Source organism: Engystomops pustulosus, chromosome 4 (genome assembly GCF_040894005.1).
Source record: "Engystomops pustulosus chromosome 4, aEngPut4.maternal, whole genome shotgun sequence".
NCBI classification, from domain to species: domain Eukaryota; kingdom Metazoa; phylum Chordata; class Amphibia; order Anura; family Leptodactylidae; genus Engystomops; species Engystomops pustulosus.
Window position 1 is genome coordinate 188,433,447 of NC_092414.1, and position 16,450 is coordinate 188,449,896.

Genomic DNA, 16,450 nt, shown 5'->3' on the forward strand with positions numbered 1-16,450 from the left:
AGGAGGTTCAACCTATATACTTATAGAAGACTTCTTTTACAAACCTAGAATGTGACTAGCAGCAAGACAGAAGTGAAGGATATCATGATCAATGTTAAGCAATAACTTTCAAACCAGAGACCTCAGAGATTGTCCGTGAATCACCATGATCCTGTTCCACCACGTGATGGTCCTCACTTTGGAATGCAGAAAGTATAGAGACTGGTGGTAATATTTAGTATCAGACTCACCTGTTCATTCCCAGGTATTTGTGACTCAGCCCAGGAGGATGTGCCTTGGATGCTCTTGCAGAATACTGGGCCTGTCCCAACACAAATAAACAGGTACATCAGGTTCATCGTAACGCTCACAGTAGTACTAGGAGAGTGTATTCCCTCGGGTGCTGACCAAGCTCAGCCAGACACAGATGTATTGGATGGAACACTGAAGAAGAAGATCTGAGGAGTGTGGAGAATGACAGCTCTGAAGTCTGGCTGCTGATAGTTCTTCCTAAAGAAGATGGCTTCCCTTGATTTTAGGATAGGCCGCTTGGCCATCGGGTTGCTCTGTCTCCAGTTCTGTATCATGGAGATGGTGGCTTCTCAGACATGTGAATTTGTCGCTGACTCAGGAGTACTACAATTTGAAACATTGGACAATTCGCTAAATATTTCTATAGTGATAAGAGATTCTGACGGACTGGACCCGCTGTATAGAATGCAAAATCTGTTTCTGAATGCAGTCCAGCCGCACCTTTTTCCGAAAGGTAGGACCACTGAAAACCAGTCTAATAAGATGGAAACAATGCAAATTGGATTTTCTGAAGGCAGAAATGTTTTAATTGTGAAGATAATGTATGACCAAGTCTTATGTCGAACATTTAGCCGATCTCCGTAGCCGATATTTGGGATGGTTCCTAATATAAAATCATAATTACAGAATCTTGTTGATCTGATCTTAATGTGCAGATATGCCTTATATGAATGGGAATATTTATTAGGATGACAGCTCTTGCCTATTCATGTGGTATGTGAAGACACATGGGATATACTGCTCTGGTGGAAGAGGTTAAATCTTATCAGCTTATCAATAGGACCCTTTAGCTTGTGTCATATACTTGATACAGAAATAATCAGTTTAATCAGAATTTAAAGAGTATTCTGTCAGATTTTGGCTAAAAACACACAAACATGAACACGCGGATATGAGGGGGGCAGATTTCATGATACCAAACACTGTGCAGAGAATGGTACTTGGGGCGCCTAGCATCAAAGTCATATATGGTGCATAGATGTACCTGCTTCTTCATGAAACAACAGTGTCAAACTATAATTCTTGATTTCAGAGGTTTTACCGTGGCTTCTTGCGTCATATATAACTATAATGCTCAGGGTTCTTTCCCCGGTACAGTGAAATCAGGCCACTAAACAGGTTGGGTTTCATAGACTAGGCACGTTTGTGTGTTTTTAGCCTGTGTACATTAGGGGACATTTACTACCATCACCTGTTTTCCTATGAGATCCATTTATTAGTTGTAGAAACCAGAAAAATTAGATTTTCCGCATTCCCCGGCTACACCCCGAAAAAGGGCACTTTTTTTTATTTTTTTTGTGGTGTGGAAACACTGTCACAATTAATAGGTGTCTTTTTGATTTTTTTTGGGGCGATGTAAAGTGGACCAAAAGTAAAGTGGTCTAGCAAAATAGAAATCTACATTCGAAAGCTGCTTCCATCGACCCTAAGAGGAATTGTTGTACTGGGGCCAAATCCTTCCAGTCCCTGAACTTCAAATTCTGCTAGGAGCGATGGAGATTGAGTTTGCTGCCAGAAACAAAACAGAAATGTCCTTTGATGATTGCCTTTTCCAACACATACCGGTACAATACTGAGAGACAAGAGGGGACAGATCTGCTGGAAAAGCCGTCAGACCAGGTCAACCATGGATGCATTGGCCATTCCGTTGGCTCTATGGCAGTCTGCTCAGCAGATTTCACAACTACTACACACACTTGTGGTGCTCAGGACAGAAAATGGTCCCAGTTCCAGATATATTATATGCAAAGCTCCACTATATTAAATATAACGCACCTCATTGTTATAATTATTATTTTAACGAGCACCATTAATTCTATGGTGCTGCACAATTCCCACAACAAGTCAAAAACAAAGTTGGCAGAAGTATAAACACTCTATATAAATGTTGCCCATTGTGTCATCATGGTTTTATTTTTTTACATGCATGTCCATGTTTATAATTAATTTTTTAAAAATGACCCCAAATGGTGCAAAAATAATAAGCCTTGGTCCTTGGCTTGTGTCCAGCATGGCTCCTCCTGTAACCACCAGCCTCTTTGGGTATGCAGAGTCTCAGCAGTGATGTCTACAGCTCACTCCCGCTAAAGCATGATTTAGGGTGTAGTGAGTTCGTGCTGTCAATGTCACTGGTGGCCTCTGTACCAGAGGTAAAGATAACTTCTTCAACCCCTTCCAGATCAAGTTTTAAAAATTTTTTGCTTTTCCGTTTTTCACTCCGCTTCTTCCACAGGTTGTAACTTTTTGATTATTTGTTTACAAAGCTATACAAGGGATTTTTATCTGCAAACCAATTGATATTTTCTAGTTGAACCATTTAATATTTTGTGCCTTGTACTTGGAAGCTGGAAAAAAATTCCAATGATGGAATTGGCGAAAAAAAACACAGTTGCACCATATTCTAATGGCTTTATGTTTATGGCTTGCATTGCGCAGGAGAAATGACACCTCTCATTTTTTCAGTACGATCACAGAGATACCAAATTTCTATAGTGTAGTTTAAGTTTAGTTATGGCTTAATATCTTTAAAAAAAATTTAAAAACCTTGCATAAAAAATGCCATATTCTGACACCCGTGGGGAGAATGTCAGAATGGGATGGCAATTTCATTGATACCATTTTGAAAACTGTAAAGCCTTTGCTGCCTTGTGGATAATTCTTGAAAGTTCATCAAGTGATTCAACATTCCTGTTACTTACTTTTGTACTGTGTGCAGACTCTTCATGCTTCTTTGTTTATATGTCTGAGCTCTGTGGAATAGGAGACCAGCCTGTACATTCCTAAAAAATCCACTAAATCATGAAAAATAATGATGCAGTCGGGTATTATGTGACGATTCAAGGGGCTGGGACGATCTAGTGGCATCGTTTGCCAGCCTTCAGCAAAAATCTGCTGATATTGAGATGAGTCATGGAAAGTTTTTGATGACATATGGCTCACAAACGGATCACACACTGATGATATGAATCCACTGTTTCAGACTGAGAACAATGCACGTTCGTGCAGTATAAAGCTCTATCGCCTCCTGCTTATGGCCATACTGTAGACTTCTGGTTATGAGGATTGCATGATCTGACATGGGTCCCCATAGAAATATACAGTTATACAATAAAGCCTTCATCCTGAGCTGAGCATACTTCTATGTAGTGTCTTGGTCTGACATACGTTCTTGTAGCATCCTAGATATAAAGAAAGGCTTTTATTGGTGGTTTATACTAAACTGTGGAAATATAATTGTAATGTGATTAATCATGTGTCCTGATAATGATATAGACTATTACAAAGCAGCGCTGGAGGTAAAATAATGAAAGGCAGAGAGAGATTATAGCTCTTAAGCTTCTCACTTGCCTCAGGAGCCCTGCATATAGTGTTTTCTAATGTCTAGCCTGGGGGTAGATGGATGAAGTCAATTATAGAATGGCACTCGGGCTATGGTCATGGATGTGTAAAGATCTGTGTAATAGGCTGACATCCATTTTAATGCAGAAAAATGCCCTCAGAAATTATAAATGCTGTATCCAGAGTAACCTTTCCAATCATGTATTAAATAAAACATTTTGAAAAATTGCTTAAAAAAAATATAGTAACCAGGTCTGGTTCTGATCCTGCCCTGGGACTTGCTGATGTCTACTACCGGTTGTCTCAAGAAGAAATGCCTGCCCAACCAATCATTGATTGAGACGGATTGACTGATTGAGCACTAATTGGCTAACTGGGCATTTCCTGTGGGTGGAGAGTTACCAATTCACAGGAAGTGCTGGAACGGGTTACCAGCACTATATTTTTTTAATTTATTTCTATTTAGTTGCAAACCAACTTAGTTTTGTGCCTTTAATAAATTCTCTATAATATTAAAACAACTCAGTGGAGCAAAGTATCATGAGGGATATTTATTTTAAGTCAGTTTTGCTTGAGCCAACCATATTTAGCCCCAAATGTATCAAGTATATACCGGTAGTTCATGACATTACATAAAATTTGCCTCTCTCGGATAATATTACCCCACTCTCTATACCAACCCCTCTTCTTATATAAGGGTCAATTTTTGAGTCATATCAGAAAATCTGGGGCAATTAATCTAATCACACACATTTTCCAAGATATGTTTCAAAAATTGAATAAATGGTGTATAACTACAAAAAATTGCCCATTTTTGCAGCTTTTTAAACTGGAATTCCGGAGTTCAGGGCTTGATAAATTATTTTGGTCATATTGCAAAACTTATATCAATATAAATGATCTTACATTGATCCTTTCATTGTACTGTATTTTAATTATATATGTGTTGTTGTGCTTTATATTCTAGAATTGCTGCGCACACTTTTCCGAAATTCCTCAACCTTGGAAACCTCTAAAGTAAGTAAAATGTTGAAAACTAAAAATAAAACGTGGATTGTGATTGGATTGTTGTTTACGGAGACTAGCACAGAGCTGGTTAACCCAATATATTGGTGCCTCAGTTCTTGAAAGAACAGCATATAAAATATAGTCCAACTAATCAGTTTACTACTTTCATGTTTGTTGTGACCAAATATCCAGGCCTCACATTTCAAAGGTCCGATCCCAGATGTTACCACAGGTGTTTGCTGCTGCAACCAATCAGTGCTGACCATGGTTGATATATTAGCAACACAAAGATACCAGATACAAGAGGCAATTCTTTGGCCACTTAATACAGTAGTTGTGCACACACAACAATATCAGCCTCTATTATGAGAGTGAACAAAAAAATGCCATCAGCCGAACTGAAATAATCGGCCAAGGAGGTAGAACGCCATCCAGGTTGCAACCCTACGTGTGTATAGTATACAAACATGACTGGTGATTGACTGCAGCAAATTCATAAGCACAAACAGAAGATCATCAGGATACGTCATGACTTTTTAACAGTGAGGACAAGGCTGCCTCTGTTGAACTTGAAGACCGGCCGGTTTACAAAAATTTCTGCAGCAGAGCAGAGAGTATGCATGGGCCCTGGAACCTGCCCATCCTGCTGCACGCTGAGGCCAGCCCTGAGTCAGAGGATCCTTGTGTTGGGTGGTGGGACACGTTTCGATGGTCACCATTATTGGATACATTTACATACCTTTTACCTTTGAGAGTTTTCGTTTATAGTTCTTCCCTCCAATGCTGCAGTGATGCAACCGTACAGTCTTTGGGTATCTGTTGGAAGCAGTATCCAACTTGAGCTGTCAGAGGAGGATTAGGTTACAGAACCTCAAGGGCTTGTATTGTTGATGTGGACTAATGTTTGGCTATGTAGCCCATCCATGCTAAGAAAAGATAAGCATGATACACAGCTGAGATTACATTCAGGTTGAGCTCGGTCATTTGGTTTAATCTAGCCCCCCCAATCCATTGAGAGTGCAACAATTTATCCCAAATCAACCAGAGAGATTTTCGTAAAGATACATTTTGAAAAGATTGCCCACTAATTACAAATGTCACAGTCAAGTCAAATGCATAGAAGAGCATACTTACTCTACTTTAGAGGTAGATGTATCATTGGTCGGTTGTAGAGATGAGCGAGCACTAAAATACTCGAGTGCTCGTTATTCGAGTCGACCTTTTTCCGATGCTCGAGTGCTCGTTTCGAATAACGAATCCCATTGAAGTCAATGGGAGACTCAAGCACTTTTCAAGGGGACCAAGGGTCTGCACAGGGAAGCTTGGCCAAACACCTGGAAACCTCAGAAAATGATGGAAACACCACAGAAATGGACAGGAAACAGCAGGGGCAGCATGCATGGATGCCTCTGAGGCTGCTTAATCGCACCATTATTCCAAAATTATGGGCAACAGCATGGCGATGGCAGAGTGACTGAATGAGGCTAGATAGCATCTAAAACACCCAATAATTGACCCCGACACTATAGAGGACGGCATGCGGAGGCAGCGGCAGCAGGCTAGAGAGTGGCATGGCGACATACCCCAAATGGTCTCAGGCTTCAAACCAATTTTAAAAATTCCTTTTTGCAAGGATAACGTGTAGCACTGTACGTATCAGTATTTGGCCTAGTTATGGCGGCAGAGAGGAACCAAAGGAGGTGAGCAAGAAGCGCTGAAATGATTTCCTATGTGAACAAAAGGTTGACGGTATATTTAGTCGATAACACAGCATGGCGGCTCCTCCCCACCCAAAATGGACCTGGGGGCCTGGAGTGTTTACTTTGAAAAAATTATAAATTTCAAAGCAGGCGGGGGCTACAAACAGAAACTCTAAAAAACCTTTTGTGTAAGATCAAGTGTAGTACTCTTCTTATAAGTATTTGGCCTGGGGAGGGGAACGTAAAAAGATGCGCAAGTAGCGCTGAAATAATATCGGTGAATGATAAAAGTTTGGCGGTATATCTTGTGGATAACACAGCAGGGTGGCGACAAAGTTAACAAGTTTGATGTGGAAGCCGTTAAAACAACCCAAAATTTTGCCGGATACAGCTCGTTTGCTAAGGGGACGATGTATGGAGGCAGCTATGTGGACGACGTGTGTAGGCGGCGGCCGCAGCCTCAGGCTGGCGATTGTCCAGGAGACATAACCAGAGTGTACTCCGGCTACAAACAGCATTTCTAAAAACCTTTTGTGTAAGATCAAGTGTAGTACTGTTCTTATAAGTATTTGGCCTGGTTATGGCGGGAGAGGGGAGCATAAAGAGATGTACAAGTAGCGCTGAAATAATATCGGTCAATGATAAAAGTTCGGCTGTATATTTTGTGGATAACACAGCAGGGTGGCGACAAAGTTTGATGTGAAAGCTGTTAAAACAACCCAAAATTTTGCCGGACACATCTTGTTTGCTAAGGGGACGATTTCTTGAGGCAGCTATGGAGACGACGTGTGGAGGTAGCAATGGAGACGACGTGTGGAGGCAGCTATAAAAACGACGTGTAGAGGCTGTTATAAAGACAACGGGGCAGATTTACTTACCCGGTCCATTCGCAATCCAGCGGCGCGTTCTCTGCCGTGGATTCGGGTCCGGCTGGGATTCATTAAGGCAGTTCCTCCGACGTCCACCAGGTGGCGCTGCTGCGCTGAAGTTCCCCGGAATGCACTCAAGTTCACCGGCCTATTCCTAGTGAAGGTAAGTGCAAGCTCCACGACACTTTTTTTTAAAAAATGGGCCGGTTTTCCCGAATCCGTCGGGTTTTCGTTCGGCCACGCCCCGATTTCCGTCGCGTGCATGCCAGCGCCGATGCGCCACAATCCGATCGCGTGCGCCAAAATCCCGGGGTACTACAGGGAAAATCGGCGCAAATCAGAAATATTCGGGTAACACGCCGGGAAAATGCGAATCGGGCCCTTAGTAAATGACCCCCAACTTGTGGAGGCTGCTATGGAGACAATTTCAAAACAGAGGAGTGTGTAGGTGGCCCTCCAGAAAAATTAAATAGATAGAGTGCCTGTATGTGGCAGTCCAAAACAGTTTTTAAAACAGAGGAGCGGGTAGGTGGCCCTCCAGAAAAATTAAATATATATAGTACTATAACTAAAGCCAGTAGGCCCTGGCAAATAGCCAGTTGCCTCTGCTTTAGTGTACAAAGAGGGGGAGAATGAGGAGGAGGAGTGCATACATGAGAATTATTCAAGTTGAGCTGCTTTCACCCGGAAATCATGAGAAATGCAGGCTTGATTCATCTTGATAAGCGTCAGCCTGTCAGCGCTGTCAGTCGACAGGCGTGTACGCTTATCAGTGATGATGCCACCAGCTGCACTGAAAACCCGCTCTGACAACACGCTAGCGGCAGGGCAGGCAAGAACCTCCAAGGCGTACAGCCCCATTTCGTGCCACATGTCCAGCTTTGAAACCCAGTAGTTGTAGGGAGCTGTGTGACCATTTAGGATGATGGTATGGTCAGCTACGTACTCCCTCACCATCTTTCTGTAAAGATCAGCCCTACTCTGCCTGGGCAGGGGGTTCACTAGCAGAGGCAGCAAATGACACAGGGGAAGGAGCAGTGGTGGGCCCGGCCGGAGGTGAACGGCCTTGGTTCCATTGAGTGGGGTGTTTAGCATTCATATGCCTGGGCATACTGGTGGTGGTTAAGCTAGTAGTGGTGGAACCCTTGCTGATCCTGTTGTGGCACAGGTTGCACACCACAGTCCGTCGGTCATCCGCTGTTTCTTTAAAAAACCTCCAGACTTCCGAAAATCTAGCCCTTGCCACTGGAGCTTCACTACGTGAAACATTTGGTGCTGATGCACCAGCTCTGGCCTTGCCTCTCCGTTTGGCCCCACCACTGCCTCCAACCTGTTCTAGTATAGGACTCGCCTCCGTCTCAGAAGCACTGTGTTCACCCGGCCTATCAACCCAGCTTGGGTCTGTCACCTCATCATCCTCCGATCCCTCAGTCTGCTCCCCCCTCGGACTTCCTGCCCTGACAACAACTTCACCACTGCCTGACAACCGTGTCTCCTTATCGTCCGACACCTCTTTACAGACTACGTCAACAATGTCATCATGACCCACAGACTGCGACCGGTGGAAAACCTGGGCATCGGAAAAGAGTTCAGCAGCAACCGAACAAGTGGTTTGGGACACTGGGAAGGGTCCAGAAAACAGTTCCTCAGAGTATGGCGGCTCAAATGCCAAATTGTACTTGGAGGGGGCAGACTGGGGGGAAGGAGGTTGAGTTGGAGGAGCTGGAGGAGTGCTCACTTGGGTAACATGGGTGGACTGCGTGGAAGACTGACTGGTGGACAAATCACTTGAAAAAAAAAAAAAATCGTCAGACTGAGCCTAATTCAATCAAACCCCTAATAAATTGTCTCACTTAGCTGTTTGAGATGGATATGTGTGTCACTAAGAGCTAAATGTAACGTTCACAAGTCTCCCTGCAAATTCTTCATAATATGGCACTAGCTGCACTACTAGTGCCAACAAGCCCATCCACAAGCAAACAAAAAAAAAAAAAACGCTTTTGTAGCCCTAACAAGGGCTGTTGGGTTCTTGTACAATCAGTCCTGCCTAACCGTAATCTAATAGAACACCCTAACGCTATCCCTGACAAGCAGCAGCTCTGTCCCTGACGGCATCCAGACAGAGAATGATCCGAGCAGCGCGGGCAGGGGCTAGTATATTCCAGGGTCACCTGATCAGACCAGCCAACCACTGCTATCAACATGTAAGTGTACCACATGATGCTGGGTGGAGTGCAGAGTCTCCTGGCTTGTGATTGGTTCTGTTTCTGACTGCCAAAAATCTAATCGCCGCAAGATGCCTTTATCTTGAGCGGGCAAAATACCCGTCCCAGCACCGAGCAGTTGCGAGTATGCTAATGCTCGAACGAGCATCAAGCTCGGACGAGTATACTCGCTCATCTCTAGTCGGTTGCAACTTCTACTGGTGAAGACCAATGAGGCATTATGTAGGAATGTGTGCATAGTCAACAAACAAAACAAACAAACATAACTCATGGAAATTCAGCTTACACCTGCCTCCTCTATCCAGGGGGTTGTCAAGAATGGGACCATATGAAGTGCCCCTTATGACCCATTCTATGGGTTCCTTCTAATTTGGCACTAAAGCTGGATTAAACTCTAAGAACTCTGAAAATACCCAGTATCTAGTTTTTTGAATATAGCTAATGTTGAAGTTGATTTATAAAACATTTATCCTTGCAGGTTGTGAAGTACGAGGCGGGCTATGTGACCTGCGCAGTGATCGCCATCCTTTTCCTCCTCTTCATGGTCACGTTTGGGTTGACTTTCTGCATATTCCAGTATCGTGGAAGAAGTATCCTCCCATGCGAAGGAGGCATCTGCCAGCCAACCCCCGTATTCATACTCCTCCTCTGCACAGTCTGCATCTTGTTGTAAGTTATGATTTGTATATTGTATAGACACATTTTTTATATACAGAAAGTCCTTCTACTTAAATTTTTCCATTAAATAACACAAAAAAACATCTGCATCTGCAAATAAAGTACAGCACCTAAAATGTTTTTTTTCTTTACCAAAAATGAAGCCAATGGGGCACATTTAAGTACCTGGTCCGTGGAGTTCACAGAAAGTGCGTTGTCGGACGATAATGCACTGTGCCGCGATTCACTAAGATCGTGCGCCCGATATCCTGCATGTGTCGCTTCCCTGCTCAGGTCCGACAGAGTTCACCTTCTTCTTCCTGGTGCATGTAAGTGCATTAGTTTGAAACACAATTTGAACGTTAATTTGCGTGCTCAGTCCGAATTAGTCGGACCGTCCGTTGGCCCGCCCCCAATATGTGTTGCATGGAAGTCAGCGCAGCTGCGCCAAAAAACATTTGAATGCGCCAAAATCCAAGCACAGACCTGTCTATTAAATACCTGTCAAAGCTGTGCAATCCCCGAAAACGGTGCAAAGTCCGACAAAAGTGTGATCCATGACACATAGTAAATAAGCCCCAATATGTGTGAAAAACTAATTGGACCAACATTAATATCTCGTGGAATCACTTTGGCAGCAATAATTCAGTAGTAATCCTTTGATTCCTAAAAATTTGACAAAATGAGGTAAGACTATTTAAAAAGTTTAGAGGCCATATACAAATTTCCAGGACAACTGAAGCAAACTTTGTGTGGACTAAATTGATTCGGGCCTGAACCAAATTTTTAGAAAAACTCAATGAGGCTTTAACAAAGCAAATCTTGGTTGATTCTCTCATCTGTAGTCCCACCAATTCTTTTAGATTTATTTAGGTTAATCTTTCAGATTGAAGAGCAGCAAGTGCTTCTCTAACATTGCTAATATCTTTCCTCCTTGGTATTGACTCAGTGTTGGACTGGCTTACTAGAGACCCAGAGAATCTTCTGGCAGGCCCTGACCTTAACTCAATTCTGGTTCCCAGAGTTCCAGCACTAGGCAACCCAATTTGCTAGATGTTGATGGATGGTGGGCCCCCCAGGGATATTTTTATTTGGTGGGCCCACAGAACCCCCTGTTCGCCACTGCATTGACTTATTAAACACTGCTCCAGAGCAGTAAACTGCCAAAACTACTGCTGTTATAGAGGTGGACACACTTACTGATGATAAAAAAACATCTGGCAACTACTTAACCAATTTTCATGGAACTTAAAGGGGTGCTCCCATCTGGGCATTCAAATTTAATTTAATTCATTTGCAATGTAAACAGTTATTCAATTGGATGTTATAAAAAAAAATGTTACTGTGTGAAGATAATTTGTATATACCGTATATACTCGTGTATAAGCCGAGTATATGTGCTGAAAAAGCTCACCTCAGCTTATACACAAGTCAAGTAAAAAATAAAAAACTTAATACTCACCCTCCGGTGTCCGGATCATTGGCGTGGGTCCCGATCTTCAGCGCGAGGCTCCCGATCTTCGGCACGGGTCCCAGCGGCTCCTCCTCTCTCTTCTTTCTTCTCTAGCCGGCAGATCGCGTCCATGCGATCTACCGTCGGGCGCACGCTATGATGTGGCGGCATTGCCGCCGATGACGTCATCAGCAGCAACACCGCCGCATCGTAGTGTGGGCCCACTGGCAGATCGCATGGACGTGATCTGCGGCTAGAGAACTGGAACTGCGCCGAGGATCGGGAGCCTCGCGCTGAAGATCGGGACCCTCGCCAACGATCCAGACACCAGAGGGTGAGTATTAAGTTTTTTCATTTTTTATGCGCTTGGCAGGGGGCTTGCTGTATACTACATGGGGGCTGGCTGTATACTACATGGGGGCTGTATGCTACATCGGGGATGGCTGTATACTATATGGGGACTGGCTGTATACTACATGGGGACTGGCTGTATACAACATAGGGGCTGGCTCTATACTACATGGGGGCTGGGTGTGTACTATATGGGGGCTGGCTGTATACTATATGGGGGCTGGCTGTATACTACATGGGGGCTGACTGTATACTATATGGGCTGGCTGTATACTACTTGGGGCTGGCTGTATACTACAGCTGGCTGGCTGTTTACTATATGGGTGCTGGCTAGCTGTATACTAGACCCTCGGCTCATACTCGAGTCAATAGGTTTTCCCAGTTTTTGGTGGTAAAAGTAGGGGTCTCGGCTTATACTCGGGTCGGCTTATACTCGAGTATATACGGTATTTATAATATATGTAGCCATGTTGTCCCTTAGAAACAAGATAGCTTCCTCAGATACGACCACCATCCACTCTGGAAGCGGTGGCTAGACATGCACTATCGTGTCCTGCCTGACCTCTTGGATTTAGCAATCATTACCACAGAACTTTTTTGTTTCTTTGTAAAATTGCTCCAGCAGAGGTGGCCGTATCCAAGGACACAGTCTTGGTTCTAAGGAACCACGTGACTACATTTATTAGAAATTATCTTCACACAGGTAAATTTCTTTTAATAACATTTAATTGAAGAAATGTATATATATGGCAGATTAATTAAATTCTATTTGAATGCCCAGATGAGAACAGACCTGGCAAAGCAGAGTTCCTCACGAATGATATCACTGACCAGGAAAACCTTACAGATTCAGGGCACAATTTAAGCCGTTAGATAACACATTCAGGTCTGATATATCTATAGTTATGACACCATCCTTGCTCCTTACAGTCACCATGCAGTAAATGTCACATACAATGCCATGAAATCCATTTGAAAATAGATGCATGTTTCCTTCTGTATGACATCCCGGTTCTATATTGTCATATACAATAACCATCATGTATTGAATCTGCCTGGAATTATTAACTAGAATTCATTTCAGCTTTGGGTGGTAAATAAATATGTCACTAGACTGTAAGCTCCATTGCATAACCAGCACGTCATTAGGACTGCATTAGATTGTAAGCCCTTGGGAATAAGGATTACTGTATTGACGCTGAATATCATTGGAATTCTTTATGTCGATATTATGTAACAAATGTCCATCTCTGTGTCATGAGGGCTGACGCTATAAATAATATATAAAGTATAAATTATACATGTATAATCCGTACACATCAGATCTAGTAACTATACATATACAGAATAATCTGTCAGGTTAAGAAATATTAATAAGGATTACAAATAGCCCATTTGTTGTCAGATTGTCGTTGGATTTGTGTGAATAGACCCTTAGTCTCATAGGTAATTGTCCATGAAGCCAAAATTTACAATGGACTAGAGGAGGAGTCCCCAACCGCTTGGTTGCAGCCCAAGATCGGGCTGTGGAACACCGAGTTGGGTATGGGATATGGCCTTGCAAATTAATTTTTTGTGTCGTTCATCACCTTGCACTGTTCCCTAAAAAAACTATTTTTATTAAAAGATTGGGGACCACTAGGTTACAGGATACAGCGAGTGTCTATTGGTGGGTGTCAGAACAATAAATAGAACGAAGGTCTCTTGTGACGTTGCTTCTTTGTCCATCTCTACAGGACTACCAAGGAAGCCAAGTATGGCACCCAGCTATCTCCAACAGACCCATAAAGATACTTGGAGTGGTAGCACAGATGCATAACCTGTACCTCATTCAGACTTGCAAATATGTGACCCCCCTCAGTACACCTGAGGGGGGTGCCACTGATCAGGCTCCTATCAAATTGTCTCCCTGGTCAAATCCTTTTTTGGGAAATCTACCACTACCATTTAAAACACTTTGTTGAACATAATAGCCAGCTCCTTTCTTTCAAAACTGACTTTCATCTTTATGTTTATTTTGTTGAGGGGCTCTCGGAGCTGACACTACCGAAGCCCCTCCAAGCTCCGGCATCACGCTTCCTGCAGCACTTCTAACCCGGTGCTGCCTCCTCCCCCGGACCCTCCTATCATCTGCTTCTAAGCAGCAGACAGCCGCGTATTGGACATATGTCTGAAGTCATCGGGGGTGAAGCAGCGGGCAGCTTAGATGAGCTGCAGGAGGTGCGATGGTGGAGCTCAGAGGGGCTCTAGTCAAGCCCCCCAGAAACCATCAGCATAATAAACATGAAGATGAAAGTCAGTTTTTAAAGGAAGGAGCTGGCTATAACCAACAATTAATGCATGCCAGCACTAAGCAGTTTAATTTTTGCAAAGCGATGGTGGTGCGTTGTAGAGGTTAAATGAAGTACTAGATTTCCTTTAAATTTCTCAACAGATGAAAAGAGTCGATGCAGGAGATAAGAATTATTTCCATAGATGCAGTAGACATAATCAAAACCTCAATCCACAGTAGCGGAATAACAATGTGCAAGACGTGTATAGCACGCGGCCGAGAGATAGCATTCACTTTTAATTATCGCCACATAAAGGATTTGATGAAGTGAGTGTGGCAGGCAGGACTGTCATTGTACTGTCACTTGACCCCATTTCAGAACGGCCGTCATTTCATATAACCTCTAAAGAGCCTCCGAGGGAGCGTGTTAATGCACCTGGAACACAGAAGAGCAAGACTTGTCTCTGGACGACTGGTCACGTAAACTACCCACTCTCGGTGGTCATCCCAGCGTTGTAAAGGTTATTGTAAATGATCTTTAATAGTAACTTTCAGTCCACATTATAACATGAATGTGACTGCAGGAGAATATAAGGTGTTTTCCATTAGAAACATTTCATTGAATTTGACCTCAGGACTTGTGATGGAAGTTAAAAAAAAACACCTTACCGACTCCCAAGTGAAATTATCTCCATTCTTCATTCTTACTAATTGTAACCCAGTCTCACTCAAATGAAAGGAGGTTGAGGTGAAATACCAAGCACAGCCACTGTACTAAAAAATAGCGCTGTGCTAGGGTAAACAGTAAGTTACATGGGTCATCCGGACATGGCAGTGTATTCAAACAGCTGGACAGCAGGGATGCCAAATGTTGGACATTAGGACTATTGTAGAGGGAAGAATCAGACAATAGTCAGAAGATTTATGGTCGCACCCAGGGACGACCAAAATTGTAAACACCAGGACTGATAGAGACAGGTTGGAATTATATATGCGAAATTCTGTATTTTTGTTAATAATTAGAGGATGTTTTATTTTGTTATCCTAAGTATATTTAAGAATCTTTTCTTCATGGGAATACCCCTTTAAAAATGTCTCATACCAATGCACTACGAAACACAAACAATGGACAGATATACCCAATTATACCCAAAGCTTTCTAATTTGAAATCATAGGTTTTGTAATCAGTAAACCTAATATAAAATATAAAATAAGACCGAATTACAATAGTTAACAAGTGAATGGTATGATGTAGTAAATTTGTAAACTTTTCTCTCATCCTCCCAGTGCCGGTGTAGTATGTACTTTTTACCTGAACCAGAAGGCACATCGCGAGGTTGGCACCGGGGTTCGGGACTTGACCAGGACCTTGCAGGATTTCCGGTCTTCTATAAGCAGCATCCCACAGGTATGAGAGATAGAAGTGATGGTAATAGACGGGACTACAATTAATTTCTGTGGGATAATCAAAGCTGGGCAGTAAGTGCATAGAGTTACTAACACTACAGAAAGGAGGCCCATTCCTTGTTGGTTCCTTTCCCTTTGAAGAATGGCACTAGGGAGACTTGGTTCCTTTCCCTTTGAAGAATGGCACTAGGGAGACTTGGTACAACCCCTTTGGTTGAGATCAGTGGGAGCCAAGTTAGGAGCTGCTTGCAGATGGCTCCATATTCTCTACAGTGGCCACGCTTTACTGCTGCAGCATATCTCCCATTCATGCTATATGCATCCTGATTGATATATGATTATCACATGACATGTGTCTCAGACTCCCACCAATCTCCAATGAAAGCTTTATACAAAAAGTAGGCCATTCTCCTTTACCAGGTAAATCAATATCCCATATCTACATTTTACATCATGCCTACATGTCCACATCTATGGTTAGTAGGTTCAGAAGTGGCTTCCCTGATATATCATCTAAGTATGAGTGTTTCCCTGGTACGTTTTATCACTTTCCATGGTCTTGTAGGGGTCTTGTTGTCATGGTAGGGGCTTCTGGTAACAGATACGCAAATTACTGGTTGATAACATGAGAGTCACATTTCCTGAGACCACTGCATGTGCCTTCTGTCTCTTCTTGGTCGATGCCAGACTGGACCTTCTAGAAATATACTTTGTACTGTGCTAAAAAAGCAGTTACAACATTTTGGATCCGACACAAGGTGACTGGATCTTCCCTGTTAATACTACCCTTCTTCTTAAAGAGAATGTGCCATTTAAATTAACTTACCCAAAATAAATACTTCATTAAAAACTATTATTAAAAAGCATTGCCCTTATC

At 42.9% G+C, this 16,450-nt stretch overlaps 1 protein-coding gene across 2 annotated transcripts in view; it reads left to right on the forward strand.

The window, feature by feature from the left end:
• The first annotated feature begins 338 nt into the window (after window positions 1-338).
• The window catches only part of PROM2 (prominin 2), a 56,027-nt gene continuing 39,915 nt past the window's right edge, over window positions 339-16,450 (forward strand). For both annotated transcript variants that reach the window (XM_072148909.1, XM_072148908.1), the window contains exons 1-4: window positions 339-745; window positions 4,598-4,647; window positions 9,911-10,101; window positions 15,454-15,574. In XM_072148909.1, the coding sequence (XP_072005010.1) occupies window positions 499-745; window positions 4,598-4,647; window positions 9,911-10,101; window positions 15,454-15,574 (609 nt within the window). In that variant the 5' untranslated portion in view covers window positions 339-498. The remainder of the gene's footprint in view (window positions 746-4,597; window positions 4,648-9,910; window positions 10,102-15,453; window positions 15,575-16,450) is intronic.